The sequence below is a fragment of the Argiope bruennichi genome, chromosome 7 (assembly GCF_947563725.1).
Source record: "Argiope bruennichi chromosome 7, qqArgBrue1.1, whole genome shotgun sequence".
NCBI classification, from domain to species: Eukaryota; Metazoa; Arthropoda; class Arachnida; order Araneae; family Araneidae; genus Argiope; species Argiope bruennichi.
This window is the reverse complement of record NC_079157.1, coordinates 109,640,012-109,657,523: the sequence shown is the minus strand read 5'-3', so window position 1 is coordinate 109,657,523 and position 17,512 is coordinate 109,640,012. Positions and strand designations below refer to the sequence as shown.

The window sequence follows — 17,512 nt, the reverse complement described above, 5'->3', positions numbered from 1 at the left end:
TTGATTATCTCGGTTGCGGAAATTTTATAGATTCTTTATCTGATTGGCAAAGTGTTTATTCAATGCTCCATGAATTTGATATTTGCTTTTATTTTGATTAAAGATTCGGTTTTACATACATGTGAATGTAGGCTATCAGGAAAATGTGATTTTGAGATGAGTTTTGAAAGTTCATCATGTTGGAAGCACAATTTCTTTGTTTTCATACTATTATTTTGCTGTGGCCATTAAGAGGAAATAGGTATTTGCAAAGCCCATCATATCATCAAATCCGCTGTACTTAGTAACTCAATGAAACTCCTTTAACCAATTTTCAGGATCTTGGCTTCTATCTCCAGAAAAAATAGAAAATACTACTTCTAGTAAACTAGAAGATACTATAGAGAAAAAATTTCATACTATTACAATCAGTACAAATTTCGTCATCAACATTTTTTTGAAAATTCAGTTTTTTTTTTTTTTTTTCTTCTTGGTTCTAATTCCAAGACTAATTGCTGAACCGGTGCCTGCAGAGAAATTTCAGGAAGAAAATATTTGACCAGTTCTTTTTACTAGTTTTAAAATTATTAAATTTTGGTCCACTTGCATTTAATTGCTTTCTAAATTTGTATATGACCTTAGAATTTCTATTATGTCTTATGTCTTAGAATTTCTATTATTTCTATTATGTCCGGAGAAAAATATTAATATTATGTTTCATTAATATTAATGAGCACTATCCAATTTAGTTTAGTTTAGTTATATTAACGTCCGGTTTTTAAAGCAACATTAGAGCTATTTGGTACGTACCTCGTATATATATATATATATATATATATATATATATATATATATAATGGTCTACTACTACCATGATTTCTAATGGACAAGAGAAATTCATGTAATTAAATAGAGGTTTTAAAATAGATTTTGGGATAAATGGCAATTTTATGCTATTTAAGAAATTTGATTGATATTCTACATATCTATATTCATATTCTATATATATATACATTAATATTCATTTAAAATAGAGATTGTGTATTTATTCATCGAATCATTTTAAAATCTTTTCTTAAACATAAATTATATTGATAACTTTTACTAACTGTAATATTGTGTATTATAATTTATTATTTTCAGCATAAGATCATAATTGAAAATGTTTACTGATTTAAAATCAATTTTATTAGATTAACCCCTGTGTACATGATTGTATTGGGGTGCTATACCACCTTGTTTACATACACGGGAACCGGAATAATATGGCCTACTTATAATACAAATCCAGTGTGCAAGAAAGATTGGTGGTGGCAACTTCTTTATATCAACAATTTCGAAGAAGCGGAAAACCAGGTAGGAAAAATGATATCTTTAAAAAGGAAAAATGATACAAAATTTACAAATTAATTATAAAAGAAATATATGGACAAAAATTATTTCTGAGAACTTTACTGTTAGATTTTTTGGTTTCGAAAGTCCTTTAAGTAAATACTACTTAATGGAAAAAGAAGGATCTTAAATTTTGGAATCATGGTGAAATGAATAGGATGGAGCATTTGAATGGCACCGAATTTTTTTAAGTAGATTCAATAACAATGTAACGATGTGCTTTGATCTGAAAGATTTCCCAGGAAACAGGTTTACATATACAGTTGCTGTCTATTGTAATGAAGCTTAGAACTCGAGGAATTTTAAGTCCATAATTTAAGCTTTAAATATTCAAAGTACCTTGAACATGAAATTCGATTTTTTTTTAATTATCACTAGTGATGCATGTGATATTTCTAATTTACCCCCAGATAGCGACTAATTTTTGAAGTTTCCTCTATCTTCTTTTTCCATGTATTTCTTTGCGAAAATGTTTTTAAGAAATGCTGGAAAATATTTTTCCTAAATAAATTGCGCTTTCTACATTAATCTTTAACTAAAAATGAATCAACCGATATATATATATATATATATATATATATATATATACTGTTTGTCTACCTCAAGAATAGCTCCCGCCAATATGTTTACGATAGGCTGTTGCCGTGGAAACAAGACCTGCTCTAATTTCAATAGGGGATTTAAAAAGAAAGGCATCCATGTTGGCTTACTGATCGCCTTGATGATGTATTGGCGATTTTTTTAATTGATTTATAAAGAGTGAAAAAAATTGTTTAATATATTAATTATATAATAATATTTAAACTTTTAGACATAAAAATGAAATATTAATGAATATGCAATAAAGATGAAAATTATTACAATAAAAAAGTAACTATTTAACTTTTTAATAATTGTTTAATATTTTCATAACTATTAATAATTATCAAGGACTTCAGATTATTAATACAATGACAGAACTTCGTTGATTATTAAACTTTCAGCATGTATTTTCCAACAATTTCTAAGGCAAAACAGTTTTAAAAGTAAAATAAAATAAAATACCGTCTAAATTTCGAAAATAATGTTCATTCAAGCATTTCAAAATCCTCTAAATTACTCTCACAAGTTTCGGTTTCTTCTGAATCAGAATCATCATTGGTATCAATTTGAAATGACAGTTCGTCCACTAAATCTTCTAACAGTCCATCTTTCTCCCAATAATTATTTTCAAGGTTTTCTACGTGTTTTCAATGCGCAAGCCCATTCTGCCGAAGTAACTTCAGTGATAGCTGTTTGAAGAAGAGATTTCAGATTGTCCAAACTTAAATCGCCAGTAACATTTCGTTAATTTATCATTCTTTTTACAGAGGACCACACAAATTCGATTGCGTTCAAATCGCAATGATAAGGGGGTAGTCGGATAACTTCATGTCCTTCTTTCTCTATTAAATTATCAATTTTATAGACAATTTTCTTTGGACGATTACTGTCTATAAGAGAGAACAGTTCCGCTTTTCGCATTTTTTGATCGCAGGGTATTCCGTTGTTTTCAACCAGTCTATCATAACTTTTTTTGTAGAATACTTCGTTGGAGTGGGGTTTTCGACAGTCGTATGATACGGTGCATTATCCATGCATACTGTTTGGTTGCAAATTTGGAAGAAGTTTTTCCAACAGCCATTTTTTAAAGTTTTCATAGTTCATTTGCCCGTGATAGTCGCCGCTTTTTGTTGATGCTTTATATACTAGTAAAGCACCCGTAAGGAAACCCGTTGATGACCCAGCATGAACAACTATAAGTCTATTTTTCAAATTAACATTTGCTGTAGCTCCCAAAACTGTGTCATCTTGCCAACATTTCTTAAATGTCAAATTGCTGTCTACCCAAGTTTCATCAATATAGACAATCGGTCGTCCAGCTTTCCTGTGACATCTCATTTCTCTCAAATATCTGTGTCTCCAAAAAACAATATCTGGTCTTTCCATGAGTACTTTTCTATTATTCATGCACTTCTTCCATCGGAAATTCATTGAATGTAAGACTTTGCACAATGTGTCTTTTTGCCACGAAAATCCAATTTTTTCTTTCAACACGGGTAGTAATTTTCTGATGGATGGTACTTTCCTTTCTTTTATGTAAAAGTCTTGAATTGTTTGCCGTATAACACACTTATCAAAGTCGTCTATTTCACAGTTTCGCTCACTAGGTCTTTTACGGTGTTTACCGGGTGATTTTAAAACTGTCGATGGGCCCGATGATGAAACTTCCTTTCTTATTTTTTTTTTATTGTAGCTTCAGAAATTCCAGTTGCTTGATAAGCCCTTTTCAGAGCTTGTGGGAGTGGAATTAACGCAGATTTCGATGAAGCTTCACTGGAACAAAATTTCGCAACATTAATACAATTTTACGTGCCTGTGATTTCAAAATTTCACCCTTCCTTAACTTAAAGGCCATTTTGCAAGTTTAGCAAATTAGCAAAATCAATTAAACCAGTAAGGAACAAATAATTATAAAAGCAAAAGCAAAATAAACACAAGGATAAGATAACACGTGCAACTCTTTATAATCCGAGAAGACGAATGACGTGATGTAACCTTTAATTCCGCCAATTCCCTACACGCTTAATCCTCATTAGAAATGAACTAGTCTTGTTACTACAGCGACCGCCACTAGACAGACTTCTTGGCGGGAGCTATTCTTTTTCTACACGCTTAATCCCCATTAGAAATGAACTAGTCTTGTTACTACAGCGACCGCCACTAGACAGACTTCTCGGCGGGAGCTATTCTTGTGATCGACAGACATATACTACTTAAAATTGTGAAATAAATCTTCAAAGAAATATTCATATTGAAAACAAGAACATTCTTAAGATTTCATATTAATTCTTAAGTTTAATATTGTATCTGCTACGAATATTTATTTTCGAAATATATCTCATATTTGATGAGATATATTTTTGCACCTTATGTTACATTGATGCATACCAATAACGAATTCAACGAAGGACATTGAAGGCATGTCCCACATCGAATATCGTGGCAACAAGGACGAAAACTCAGCTTCATTCGGGAGTTTTAAAAGGAAAAGAGAAAATGTTTTTTTATACTTTCTGATGCAGATTTGTGGTATGTGAATTGTATTACATTTTACTTTAAAATGTAAACCTTGCGTGTCAATTTATATGTTTTTTTTTTAATTGTCTCACTTTCTTACTTACATATATTGTGACATATATTACACAGATAAAAAAAAAAGATAAAAAAGAAGAAAAATGGCGCATTATTGTTACATGAGATTAAATTGGGATTTGAAATAACAGGAACCTTTAGATTTCAATAGTATATTAAAACAAGAAATATACAGCAAAATTGTTTCAAGAAATTTCGTGATGGAAATGATATTTTATAAAACGAAGCAGTTGCTAGAAATCTGCTATATTGTTTTCTTCTATTTTTAGTCTCAGGCTAGGGAAGAATGATTTGCAAATATTTTTAACACAGGCTGAAATAATTCCCGACTCAGGTGACAAAAAAACAAAAATTATGGCACCTCTATTATGATCCGATATCCAGAATTCTAGAAAATTTCATACCCTGTTACAGAAGTGTTTACACGTTCGAGATAATTTTTTTAATTGCTAGCCAACTTTCTAACTGCCCTCTGAGGGCTATTATTGTGTTCTGCCTGTTTTTTTCTGTTAGTTTCTTAGAGTGCTGTTCTCTTCAGTGTTTTTTTTTTTTTTCATTCTTGTTTAAGATTTGTGTTTTCTTCTGAGTCCTTATCCTTATCCAACGTGTTTGTCTTTTCTCGACTAAACGAACGACTTTCGCTTCAAAACTAAAGAATCCGAAATGTTGAAGATAAACTTAGTTCAATTATTCAACAAAGGAAGGATTTTTGAACAAATTCTGAAATATATATAAAAGAATCTTATAACAAATGCTTTATCATTATGAGATTTGTTCTGCAGTTATTCTTAGAAACCGAAATAGGCCACTCCTGCATCATTTTACGTACACTGAAAACTAGATTTTGTATAAGAAATTATGACCTAACATAGTTTAATAAAGGAAAAATACGAAAATATTTACCAGTCTTAAATAGATCTAAGAAAAAAGATTGTTGCAATTTGTTTGTTATTGAGATTCTATCTAATTAAAATTTTGAAATCATTTCTTCTTAGATGAAAAAAACATAAATCCATAACTGTCCATATAATGTTTTAAACATGGTTCAGAAAAACCATAATTATTTATTTCAATTTATTTTAAATTTTTGTAATTTTTTTTCACATACGCAGTTTTCAGGCAATATTTAAAACCTGTAGTCATATTTAAAGCGTTAAAAATATGTGAAATTTCCAGTTAGGATATTTTTCTTTACATTTTTTTAATATCTTAGGAGATCAAATGTGTTAATGTAAAAATTGATATAAATTCTTGAGAAAAAAAGATTCCTTTTAAAATCTTGGTTAATCGAGGAGAATAATTTCCATAATCATGTATTCATTATTTCTTTATTCAGCAAATGATGTGACGAAATGTTTCACTTTTCTTCAGTATTGATTTAAAGAATCGTTAAGCTCGTTTTACGAATTTAAAATTTGTTTGTATTGTTGAAGTTATTTATAAAGTTAAATATGTTTTTGTTTGGTATCAAACATCTTTTCTAATTTTTTAAAAAAAATTTTCATTTTGAAATTAAATATCAACATCATTTATTTCTTTTTTGTGTCATTTTCTAATGATTATTCAACTGTATTGATTTTAGTGCACCGTCTGGGGTTGGCATTTAGCTGCTGACATGCAATTCTATATCATCAGTCCTTTATTCATGATACTCTTAATGAGGTATGTAATGCTTATTAGTAAATAGTTTTTATTTAAAATTACAGTTAATATTTTTAATATATTCTGTTCAAAATAGTTGGACAATATAATGATTTAGAACATAAATTACAGTTTTAGAATTTTTTTTTTTTTTTTTTGCTTTAAAATTGCTAACGTACAAAAAAACTAACTAGCATCAAACAATGGAAATTATTCAATATTAATTTCTGTCAAAAAATGAAACATTTACAGCAAAAACATTGTTGGTATTATGCATGACATCAAAATTACCAAATATATGTAATAATAAAAGTGAGCGTTTTATGAATGCGGTTTCCTTGGAACCAAAGTAATAATGCACACTATCACTCATGTTTTAGCTTTTAACAGCTAGAGGATGTCTTTGGATTTCTTGGTCTTTAAAAGGAATCATATAATATTATCTAAGTCCAAACTCGATTTTATGATTGAATGCAGTGCCAAATATTTGTTTTAAATCCCTCATTTTATGATCCTGATTTGAGCAGAATTATTTCTCTATTAATAAGGTTGTAATATCGATTATCAGCTGGTAAAAATTTCTTCAATCCTTTAATTAATCGTGAAACACTGCTGCTCTGAATATTATCAACAAATTTTGTGTTTCGATTAGCCTGCCTTTACTTCATATTTTGATTAGGGTTTAAAGTCCAGTTAAATTACATATTTCGATAAAACTTTCAACAAAAGAATTCTTAACTATGCCGTAATAATAATAATAAAAACCTGAAATATTTGTGATTATTATTTTTCGATCAATTTAGAAAATAAACTCTTGATGTAAAATTATAATTAATTCACGCTTTCAGTGCCATGTAAACAAATTACGCTAATTGTTCAAATGCTGAGAAATGACGTAAACTCTTATTGATAGAACTACTAAAACACGTGTTTTCTCGTTAAAATTTATAACTAACAAGTAGAGAAAAATTTTCTAATATAAATCCACTAATAATCATCATCTAATCGATCTTTTTTATATCAATCTCTTTAGAACGCGAGTTGCCATTGCAATATTTTGAGAAACAGAAGGAAATTTCTCTCTTATTAGAAAGAGGAACTTTGATATTGGAAAAACTGTGAAGCCCTAGATCTGCGAGGTTTTTGGAATCAGAAGCTGAATTTTAACTCCAGAAAAGTTTTGTTTTCGTAAATCAATTTTATATGTAAAAGGCTTTTTAAAAATATAATATTTCGGAATGTTCCATAAAAAAGGAAATAAAACTACTTTGGAAATTAAAATTTTTATTCTTAACTATTTTATTTCTTATCAAAAGAGCATGAATTTAAACATGAAAATTTGTAAAATGTTGTTTCTATAGTTATGTTGTTTCTGCATTATAAAACCACCAACTTCCGGTGGAATGGTAGTTCTGTTTATAGATTTCGGTTGTTAATTTTTTATAATAATTAGTGAAGAATTATTATTATTTAAGACCACTATTCCTCATATGTTAATAACTTTTAGCTTTCTATTTTAGGAGGCCACGCCTAGGATATGCCTTAGTATTGATTTGTATTAGTGGATCATGTGCTGCTTCGTTCGTACTAACATATCAGTACAATTTAACTGAAGGGCTATCAAGAGTAGAGCTCCTAGCTGGAAATATCCGATCTTTATCAACTAAGTAAAAACATTAAATTTTCGTTGAAATAAACTTTGATACGCGGAGAACTTGTACTTGAGATATCAACCAGTAAATATATGATAGGAAAGAAATTGAAACATTCTTCAAGGTGCTGGACAATATTTTTCTCGATTTCTAATATTTAAGTTATGAAACCAACGCTAAACTTTAAGTACAATCACAATAAAATCACTCTAAAGGTGCATTAACAACTACGATTGTCATCTGTCGAGGATCAATACCTGATATTAAATGCTAAAAGCAACAGGGAATTAACGACTTTTGAAATCTCGAAGTATCTCGCGGCTGCTAAATATAACAATAAAGTCCGGACAAACTGCCAATGGAAGTCTATCTGAGAAGTTCTGGTTCGCTGGGCCAGCGATAAGGTTTTCGCCACCACGTAACCGAAACATAATCCTTGAAAGTCATTTTAGAATGTCCTAGGATAATTCATTGCATGAAGTCAAAGTCCCTAGGACTTCCAGGATTCAAAATCCTGGAAGTCCTCAAAATTACAGTAGTACAAAATATCCAGCTATTCATTAACTAAATAATTTTAAAATTAACAGGTCTTTTTTTTTTTTTTTTTTTTTTTTTTTACTTTTTTAGTATATATAAATATTCGTTTAAGGCCTCAATTATTATTTGAAATAAGAAGTTTCTAACTTGTAATTTAATTTGTAGACTCTATAATAATTAATAATTAGCCGGTTATATTTACGAATTATTATATTTTTATTTCGTATTTTTATAATACTTTGAAATTTAGTAAATTCCTTTAAATATTTCTACATTTATACCACCAGATGTAAATAACACATGATTTCGCCAGATGTCCCTAGTAGGGTTTTTTTTTTTTTTTTTTTATTGTTTTTTACGAAAAAATTATCCAAAATGAATTTTGGAAAAGCATCTTTCAAAGCAATCTTTGACTGTGATTGTAGTCCATATTCAAACCAGAAATAATCGGTTATAATACGATAAATTAAAGCATGTCGTAGGAAATTGTAAAATATTCTTTTTACAAATGTAAATTTTTGACAGACTAATTTAAATTTTGTACCGTTTTAATTACATCTTTCAATTATTTTTCAGGTTTTTGAAATATTATAATATAATTCATTCGAAACCTTACACGAGGATAGTCCCATATTTGAATGGGCTCGTACTTGGTCATTATTTGTATAAAAGAAGCATCAGCACGAATATCATTGGAAATAGTAAGGTTAGTATTAATCATATCACAAGATGATTATTGGCTTTAATAATTCTTCGAGAGGATTAAATTTCATAATTAAGTCAATAATAATTTTAAAAAATATTTTATTACAAAATTTTAGCGTTTTATGCCTTTCTATCAAAAGACAATGAATTCAAATTTTTTGCAGATGACAAGTTTGAAAGAATAAACGATTGAAAATATTAAAAAAAAAACTTTAAAAATGAACGCGAATTTATTAAATTAAAAAGAAAAATTTATAGGAAAGATAATTAAAAATTATTTTGCATTAAAACGAAAAGCTTATATAAAAAATAATTAAGACACTTTTCGTATTAAGAAGAAAAAGTTATAGAAAATGTTACTGAGATTTTTTGGGGGCAAATTATAATTTTTTCAAAAAATGATAGCATAAAAGGGAAAATTTAATATTCACTTATTAAAATTTGCACGCCGATGCCAAATTATTTTTATGAGTTTAGCAAAAATGTTGACATTTTACATAAAAAATGAAACTAGAATTAATTATTTGCATCAATGCAGAAAATGTAATTCAAAAAACATACAATTACTTCAGAAAGTTTAGAAAAAGATATTCCAGAGGTTGGTATTTATATGGATGAAAATTTATTTTTCAAGGGAAATAGGAAAGTATAGCAATAATATTTACTTGCTCAAAGTACTTCATTTTGAGATTGTTATAAATGCCACAAATATTAATTTTGTATCCAACTGTTCAAAATATATTATTACATATCATCACGAGTATTCCAGGTTTGCTCGAAATTATAAAGTTAGTGCCAGATACAAAAGCGTAATTTAAAGGTATTAAAGAAAAGAAAGCAATTTATTAGAAATATCGACATACGTGACATGACATCAACTGAGCAGAAATAATTCTAAACGTGATACAAGACAGACTACTCGACCTACGTATATAATACTTGGCACATAGTTATTTTGTGGGCATTAGGCGCTCAAAAAAGAAGGTTTAGTTTTAAATTCTAATTCAAAATCGTGCTGTTAAAGCGTTTTTTCAATATTTTCAGAATATATAATTTTTTAAAAACAATGACATATCATCACAATTATTCCAGGTTTGTCTCGGCTGAGAATGTTTGGAACAATTAAATTGGTACCATATAAAATGCAGGATTTTGTCTACAATCAAAAGTCGAGATACGTGATGCGACACCTATAGTTCAAAAATAATTCTAAACGCGATACACGATAGACCGTTGGATCTACAAATACTATTTTTAGCATATAAATACTTTGTGGTTATTAGGCGTTTAATGAAGAAGAATTTTTAAATTTAAAACCAAACTGCTAACTTTTTCCTGAGAATCGTTGAACGTTTTATTGCTCGACACAATTTTACATAACTTCGTGATTAAAACATTATCTTTTCAATGATATCAATTATATTTTCATATACTGTTCTTTAATTTTAATAAATAAAAAAAATTATGTATGTTTTACAAGAATGCTTTTCATAATTTTAAATATTTTATTTATATATAAGCCATGTTATACTTTTTCAACATGGGATTTGAATTTTTAAATTAAAACAATCATAATATTTTCTGTGAATTTTCTGTGACGAAATCTTTTTATTTGTAGACGGTTTTATGCTGTGGATGTGCTACTACAGCTAGTTTTATGTGGATCTGTTTTTTCTCACTTTATAAAAAGGAAGAGGTACTTTGGGAAACAGCTGTTTATAATGGTACAAAATTTTTGTTATTCTCTTGCGGCGTGGTTTGGATTATTTATGTCTGCTTCACTGGTCAAGCAGGTTAGTGATGCCATTTTAACTCATGAATTTGTTTACAATTCTTATTAATTAAAACTTCCTACTTTACTGATTGATTACTAATAAATGTGAAAGCTTGCACTAAAATTCGACAGATTAAATCAAGTTTCTTGCAGCTATCGTCTTCAAGGATTCTAATTTTTTTTCGAAAAAATTTTAATCTTTAAAAAAGATAATATTTTAACACTTACAAGGATGGAACAAGATATGCATTGAATTATCAGATATTCCATATTTAAAAAAATATATTGAAATCTTTTATTTTATATAAGCTAAATAAAAGATATATAATTTGTTCTTTTCAGATCATTAACTTTTACATTATTATTACATTCTATTAGAGTTTTTCTAATTAAAGATCTTTATTTGGAATTTGCATATTTGCGTAAATTAAAATGATATTCAATATAATATAGTTGTAATTTTTTACCTTTCATTGCATTTTTTTTGTTTGAAATTCAGTTTTGAAATTTTTTATGGTATTATTTTTTATAGCATAAAAAAAGCAATTTACAGATGAAGAATTTTAAGCATTTTCAGTTCAAATATTAGTATTCCTATTTTTTGATATTTTGAAGAATATTAATTGAAGACAAAATTAATTTATGATTGAATTACATGAAAAATGACAAATTTTATAAGAAACCAATAAAATTACTACCGTAAAAGAATTCCGTAGGTCATATTTGATTCATTCTTGACTTAACAATATATTTAAGCGACAGCAAATTGGAATTTCTCCCTAATGAATAAAACTGTGCTTTAGAATATAATCTGATGTGCTTAGGTAACGATTATCATCAGTGATAATTGAAAAGGATGGTATGTAAAATGCTGAGAGTGGTTTCATCACAGGCAAATTGATGGCACAGTATTTCTACGCATCACAGTGCAATTGAAAAAATCGTCACAAAATTAGACACTTCATTTACTCATTCTAATAATTCATTTTAAATAAAGTCACTAGTTTCTAATAATGTTTTTGTTCAAAAAAGTGAGGATAGTTTAGAAATTCATTAAACTTTAAAAATAAATGACAAGTAAATGAATACAAACAAAAAGATTCTGTTTGCACAAAAAGGATTAAATCAATTTTTTTATACTATTATGAAACTCGAAATTTCATCCTGTAGATGAATCTTTATCTGATAAGATATGTGTTGATGTAAACATTTATTAATGTTAAATCTGCCATTCTCAACTCAAGAATTCAGTCGAGTAAAACATATTTTTGCAATATTCAGCACGATTTCTAATGATGTGTAAAGCATGTCTTTAAAATGTTCCAACTTTTTCTTGTTTTTGTTTATTCACAGAGCTTCTGAATAATTTTCTGTCTTGGAAAGCCTTTCTTCCTCTCAGCCGATTATCTTACTGCTCAAATCTGACTCATATGATCATTCTGATGAAAATACTTCTTCAAGCTGATAGTATCATGGATTTCAGTCTCATAACACTGGTTAGTACAATATTATCGTTTGGCATCGTGTAGTCCATACATTCAAACTTCAATATTAATAATATATTAGATTAAGTCATATTACAAAATTTTATATACCTTGCTACCATGCCCAGCGGGAGTACCTCAGATATGAAGATGGGAAGATTCCAGTATGGCAATTCTCGTCACCCGAGTAGGTACAGAAATGATGTGGGGTTGTCTCACTTGGCCGATGATAGAATATACCTCCCACTGAAGGGGTAGTACTGTTGCCGGTGTTGACCCTTAGAAAATCTCAGTTCTGGTCAATGCTGTTTTGTAGCTGTCCGTTCAATCAGATTTTTCTCTGCCTTTGCGCAAGTCGGATTAATCAACTTGAGATTCCTAGCTCTTAAGAATGTGTTAGCATATTCCTTTTATTAATACAAAGTATGACTATAGTCCGTTTGATTTTCACATAGTAAGAAATGTGAGGGGATAAGTCATTTTAGAATCCCTTTATAAATAAAGTAATAAAAGTATTAAGAGAAACATATCTTATTACGTTTAAAATATTAAGTCAATGATTTTGATAAATTTTAGTAAATGACGTTAGAGAATTTTAGTAATCCGAAAGATGTGATTTGTTATAGTTTAGTTTTTAACTTTTTTTTTATACACTGAATATATTTTTAAAAAATAGTTCATGGTACTGAGAGTCAAATCAAATCTTATTAATTCCTTATTAAAATAGTCTGATCTTTAATCTTCTAACAACATAAAAATACTTTGGATTGGCACTATTTCTATGCGACGAAGTCTTTTGTATGCAGATAGATATATGGGCGTCATTTATATTTATGCAATTACCCGAGAAAAACAAAACCTCTTATAACATAATACTTAACAGAGAATGAAATCTGCTTCGTTTGTGCAATGTGTTTATTTTAATGAAACTCCTGCAATCCTTTTATGATTAATGATTGGCGATTCGATTATTTGTGAAAACCAAAAGCGAAGAGTTTACTAAAAAATGTCAGATTTAATGATCCAGCAATCTCTTCTTTTTTCATTATATTCTAGAAAATTATGTAATCCATTTGCTTAAAAAATAAAGAAAAAATTAAAAATTGAGAAACCTTACATGTCCTTTCCCAAGTCGTTTCTTGAAATTTATTTGCAAAGTTTATTTTTTCACGTCTCTGCTTCTTTATAATGTTTTCGATAACTATGGCTTCCGTTTTCTGACTGATAGATATTTATATAATGACTAAATGTCTTTGATTTCACATCCTAATTGGATGTTATAGATATAAATGGTCCTTACTAAAAAGTAGCATATATAGATCAAAAGAATAACAACAGGAGCAAAGACATTTTTCTTACGTATCTCTTTTGAAAAGGCTGAAAAAGGAAGCACCATAGGATATCAGACGAACTCTTTGGTAAATCGCGGTCGTATTTGTATAACCCTGTTATTTTACTGAGACAGGCTTCTTTCTTACCAAATGCATTCGTTATTCTAAAGTCAAAAGTTACTTGTAATTCCTCAGAGCTGAGTATTATTATTTTGTTCTTTTTTTCCATTTTATTCTTTACCACTCGGGAGGGGTTACAGAAAAATAATCGTAGAATGTTTCTGTTCACAGCTACTCACAACTTTAATTGTTCATCAGAAAAGAATGAGACGTACTGAATGATGTATTAAAAGAAGGGAAACATACTCTCGGGATAAAAAAAATAGTTATGAATATGTTCCCAAGAAGAGTACTGTCTTGTAAAACCTTAGGATAAAAAGTGATTTGTTTTCGACAAGATGTAGTAGCTGCCATAAAAGCAATGATCATACTCGATTAATTGTTGAAAAGATTACTCTTCTATATAACCTTCCATACTGAATAGGCGACGATTTTGTTATTTCAAATTCTATTATGATTTTCGTGATGTGTCTTTACTGTGATTGGGGTTATCTTGAACCCAAAAATTTTAAACAGGAAAGCTGATGCTGAATCAACGTTTTGATAAATAAGGTTAATTAATAAAACATGATCTTTTAAGACCTAGATCTTTAAAGACCCTAAACATATTAGTCTCAAGTTACAAAAGAAAATGATTCTTCTACTCAGAAAATTTCATACTGATTCTCTTCGTACAAATATAAACTTTTTATAATGTTTTTTAAAGAAATTTATCAAAAACTACGAGAATAAATGCTTTTTTCGAGAAATAAGAATATTCTATCCTATACATGCTCATTGACATCCACAGAATAACATCTCTTATAACGTATGGTTAAAAAACTGCGCCAATGAGTTAGGTAAAAAACAGTCTAAAATTGCTTCTTCTTTTATTTAACTCCTCTCACATGGATGCTGGCATGAACGGAATCTGAAACCACAATAGTTGCTGAACATCATGTGGCAAGATGAAGTACCTTTTCCATGTAATGTGAAGCCAAAATGCAAAATATTCGTTCTGGGTATACCGTTCCACACTTCATGTCAAGTCATGATATACTTATTGAGTATTTTCAATGAAGACAGAGTGATAAATTGAGGTTGTAAACTGAAGTGGTCCTTGCCAGACTTCATCCTATTAGATTTTTCGTTCGTGAGGATATTTAAAGTCTCTTTCGTATCGGTATTCCTCAGCAATTTTATTGTGAAAAACGCCATTCGACGAACTGTCTATGGCTGTACTTGGTTGGTTGATTTGATTTTCTGTCGAAAGAGCCATCCTTGGCTAAACTGCGCTAACCGTCTATGGCATTAGTGAAATCCTGCTAAACCCAGCTGTAATAAGCGTAGTGGCAGGCCTCATCGCCTAATTCTTTTATGTCGATGATTCTGTTAAAAATAATTTACTTTAAAATAAATAACAATGATTTGCTATTGTGATCTGTTTCATTGTCCATTTGTGATTACTTGATTTCCATAAAACTTCACAATATGACATGTGAACGCCATCTTTCTGTTACATTTGAAATTATTTTCTATTTGCATGGAAAATATCACAATGCCTCTGTTACTACCTTGTTGGCGCCTTTTGTAAGAAATGTAGCAAACCTACGCTGATTTGGCTTCAGCGATAAAATTATTGTAACCCTGCTGACATGGGATCAGTTTTGAAAAACAGTTTCGTACTGAGGAGTTCGTTGCGGGGTCGTTGCACCTCGATGAAATAAAAAGTTGGCTTTCGAATTGTCGTTTAATTTTTAAAAGAATACAGTCCACTTATTAAAAAATTGAATGAACCAGCTTAACTTATGGTAAATTCGTACCATAAAATTTGGTCCGCTCGCGGAGTTTGAATTTTAATTAAATTTCGATTTGAATAGTAAATAATAATGGAGAAAGACATTACTTCGTTAAATAGAACTCGTGGTGGAATCAAGGCGCAAATAACTAGACTATTAACGTCAATAAAGGATCAGCAGTTTGAGGATGTTGAAATAGAAGAAATTGAAGTCAAGTTGGATAAAGTGCGTAAATTAAATCAACAGTTTGAACTTTTAAGACAAGACTACTACAAAGTTGTGAAAAGAGATGAAGATTTAGTGGAAATTGAAAATAGCTTCGAGGATATCGACTCGGATCTCCTAAAATTGGAGGTAAGCTTGAAAAAACTTTTTAATAATTGCATGCATGAAAATGGGAATGCAAAAATTAATAAATCTAATGATGTTAATATCAAGCTGCCAGAAATCCCATTACCAAAATTTTCGGGTAATTTTGAGGAATGGAACATTTTTAAAGCTCAATTTGATTCGTTAATTTCTTCTAACAAACAACTTTCAGAGTCGCAAAAGCTTTATTATTTACAATCATGCTTAGTTGGAAGTGCGGCTCGAATGATATCGAATGACGATACATTTCATTCCTTATTGAAAGCTTTGGAAGATAGATTTGATAATAAAAGACTTATTGTTAATACTCACATTAATGAAATATTTTCGATTGAAAAGTTGCACAATGAAAGTGCTAAAGATTTAAGATCATTCGTTGATCAATTACATAAACATTTAAGAGCTTTAAAATTATTGGATTTAGATTTGGATAAACTAAGTGAAGCTATGTTGATTAATATTGTTATGCAGAAATTGGATAAAGAATCGCGTAAACAATTTGAAATGACTTTGACGTCAAATGAGCTAACTGATTGGGAAACCTTCATAAAATTTATTGAAAAAAGATGTCAAATTTTAGAAAATTTGCAAAGTAATATCGTTCAACCACCAAAATCGAAATTTATTTCCCAAAGTTTTAAACCACGTACTTTAGTAACAAAGGTAAATGACACTTCATCAAAGTGTCCTGTTTGTCGTCTACCAGCAAATCATCCTATCTATAAATGCAAAGGTTTTCTTGATTTAAATGCTGTGGAACGTTTTAATATGGTTAAAAAACTCTCCCTCTGTGTGTTGTGCTTAAAACCAGGGCACAAATTAGCTTTTTGTCGCCAATCTAAGTATTTGTGTAACATCTGCAATGGTAATCACAATTATCTCTTGCACAGACATAACAAACCTTCGATCGGGGGAGAAAATGTTACTCATTCCGAAGCAATTCCTTCGGAGCCGAGGGCTGATTTATCCCCCACAGATGTGACCTTGGCCGATTCACAGCATACTTCCTCTGCCTGCTTACTCATAAAAAATAAAAGCGTTCTACTTCCAACTGCAATAGTACCTATTCAGAATATTTATGGCCACTTCTCGAGAGCTAGAGTAATACTAGATAGTGCTTCACAGGCAAATTTTGTAACAAAGCAGTTTGCTGACAGCGCGAATTTGCGAAAACAAAAAATAAATACATCGGTTTCTGGATTGGGAGGAATTTCTACTTCGATTGAATATGAGGCTGTTGCAAATATAGCCAATTGTAATGGATCTTTCTTTTTATCACAAACCTTTTTTGTAATAGATAAAATTACGGATATGGTTCCGGCAACAAATGTTAATTTAGAGAATTTAGAAATTCCACAGGTTATGCTTGGTGATCCGGAATTTACACGGAGTTCCAAAATCGATGCCCTTTTGGGTGCTGAAACTTTCTTTGAAATTGTTAAGGGTGAACAAATACGTTCATCTCTAAATTCATTAATATTTCAAAATACTGTATTTGGTTATGTCGCTGGTGGCTATGTAAATACAAATAATCAGGAGCCATGTACTAATTTATGTACTTTAGTTTCTCGAAATG

General features: G+C 29.5%; 1 protein-coding gene across 1 annotated transcript in view; it reads left to right on the top strand.

Moving 5' to 3' along the window:
• The window catches only part of LOC129975065 (nose resistant to fluoxetine protein 6-like), a 52,931-nt gene that overhangs the window by 20,019 nt on the left and 15,400 nt on the right, over window positions 1-17,512 (top strand). The window contains exons 8-13 of the mRNA XM_056087947.1: window positions 1,173-1,335; window positions 6,128-6,207; window positions 7,707-7,853; window positions 8,952-9,081; window positions 10,699-10,873; window positions 12,208-12,350. Coding sequence (XP_055943922.1) covers window positions 1,173-1,335; window positions 6,128-6,207; window positions 7,707-7,853; window positions 8,952-9,081; window positions 10,699-10,873; window positions 12,208-12,350 — 838 coding nt within the window. The remainder of the gene's footprint in view (window positions 1-1,172; window positions 1,336-6,127; window positions 6,208-7,706; window positions 7,854-8,951; window positions 9,082-10,698; window positions 10,874-12,207; window positions 12,351-17,512) is intronic.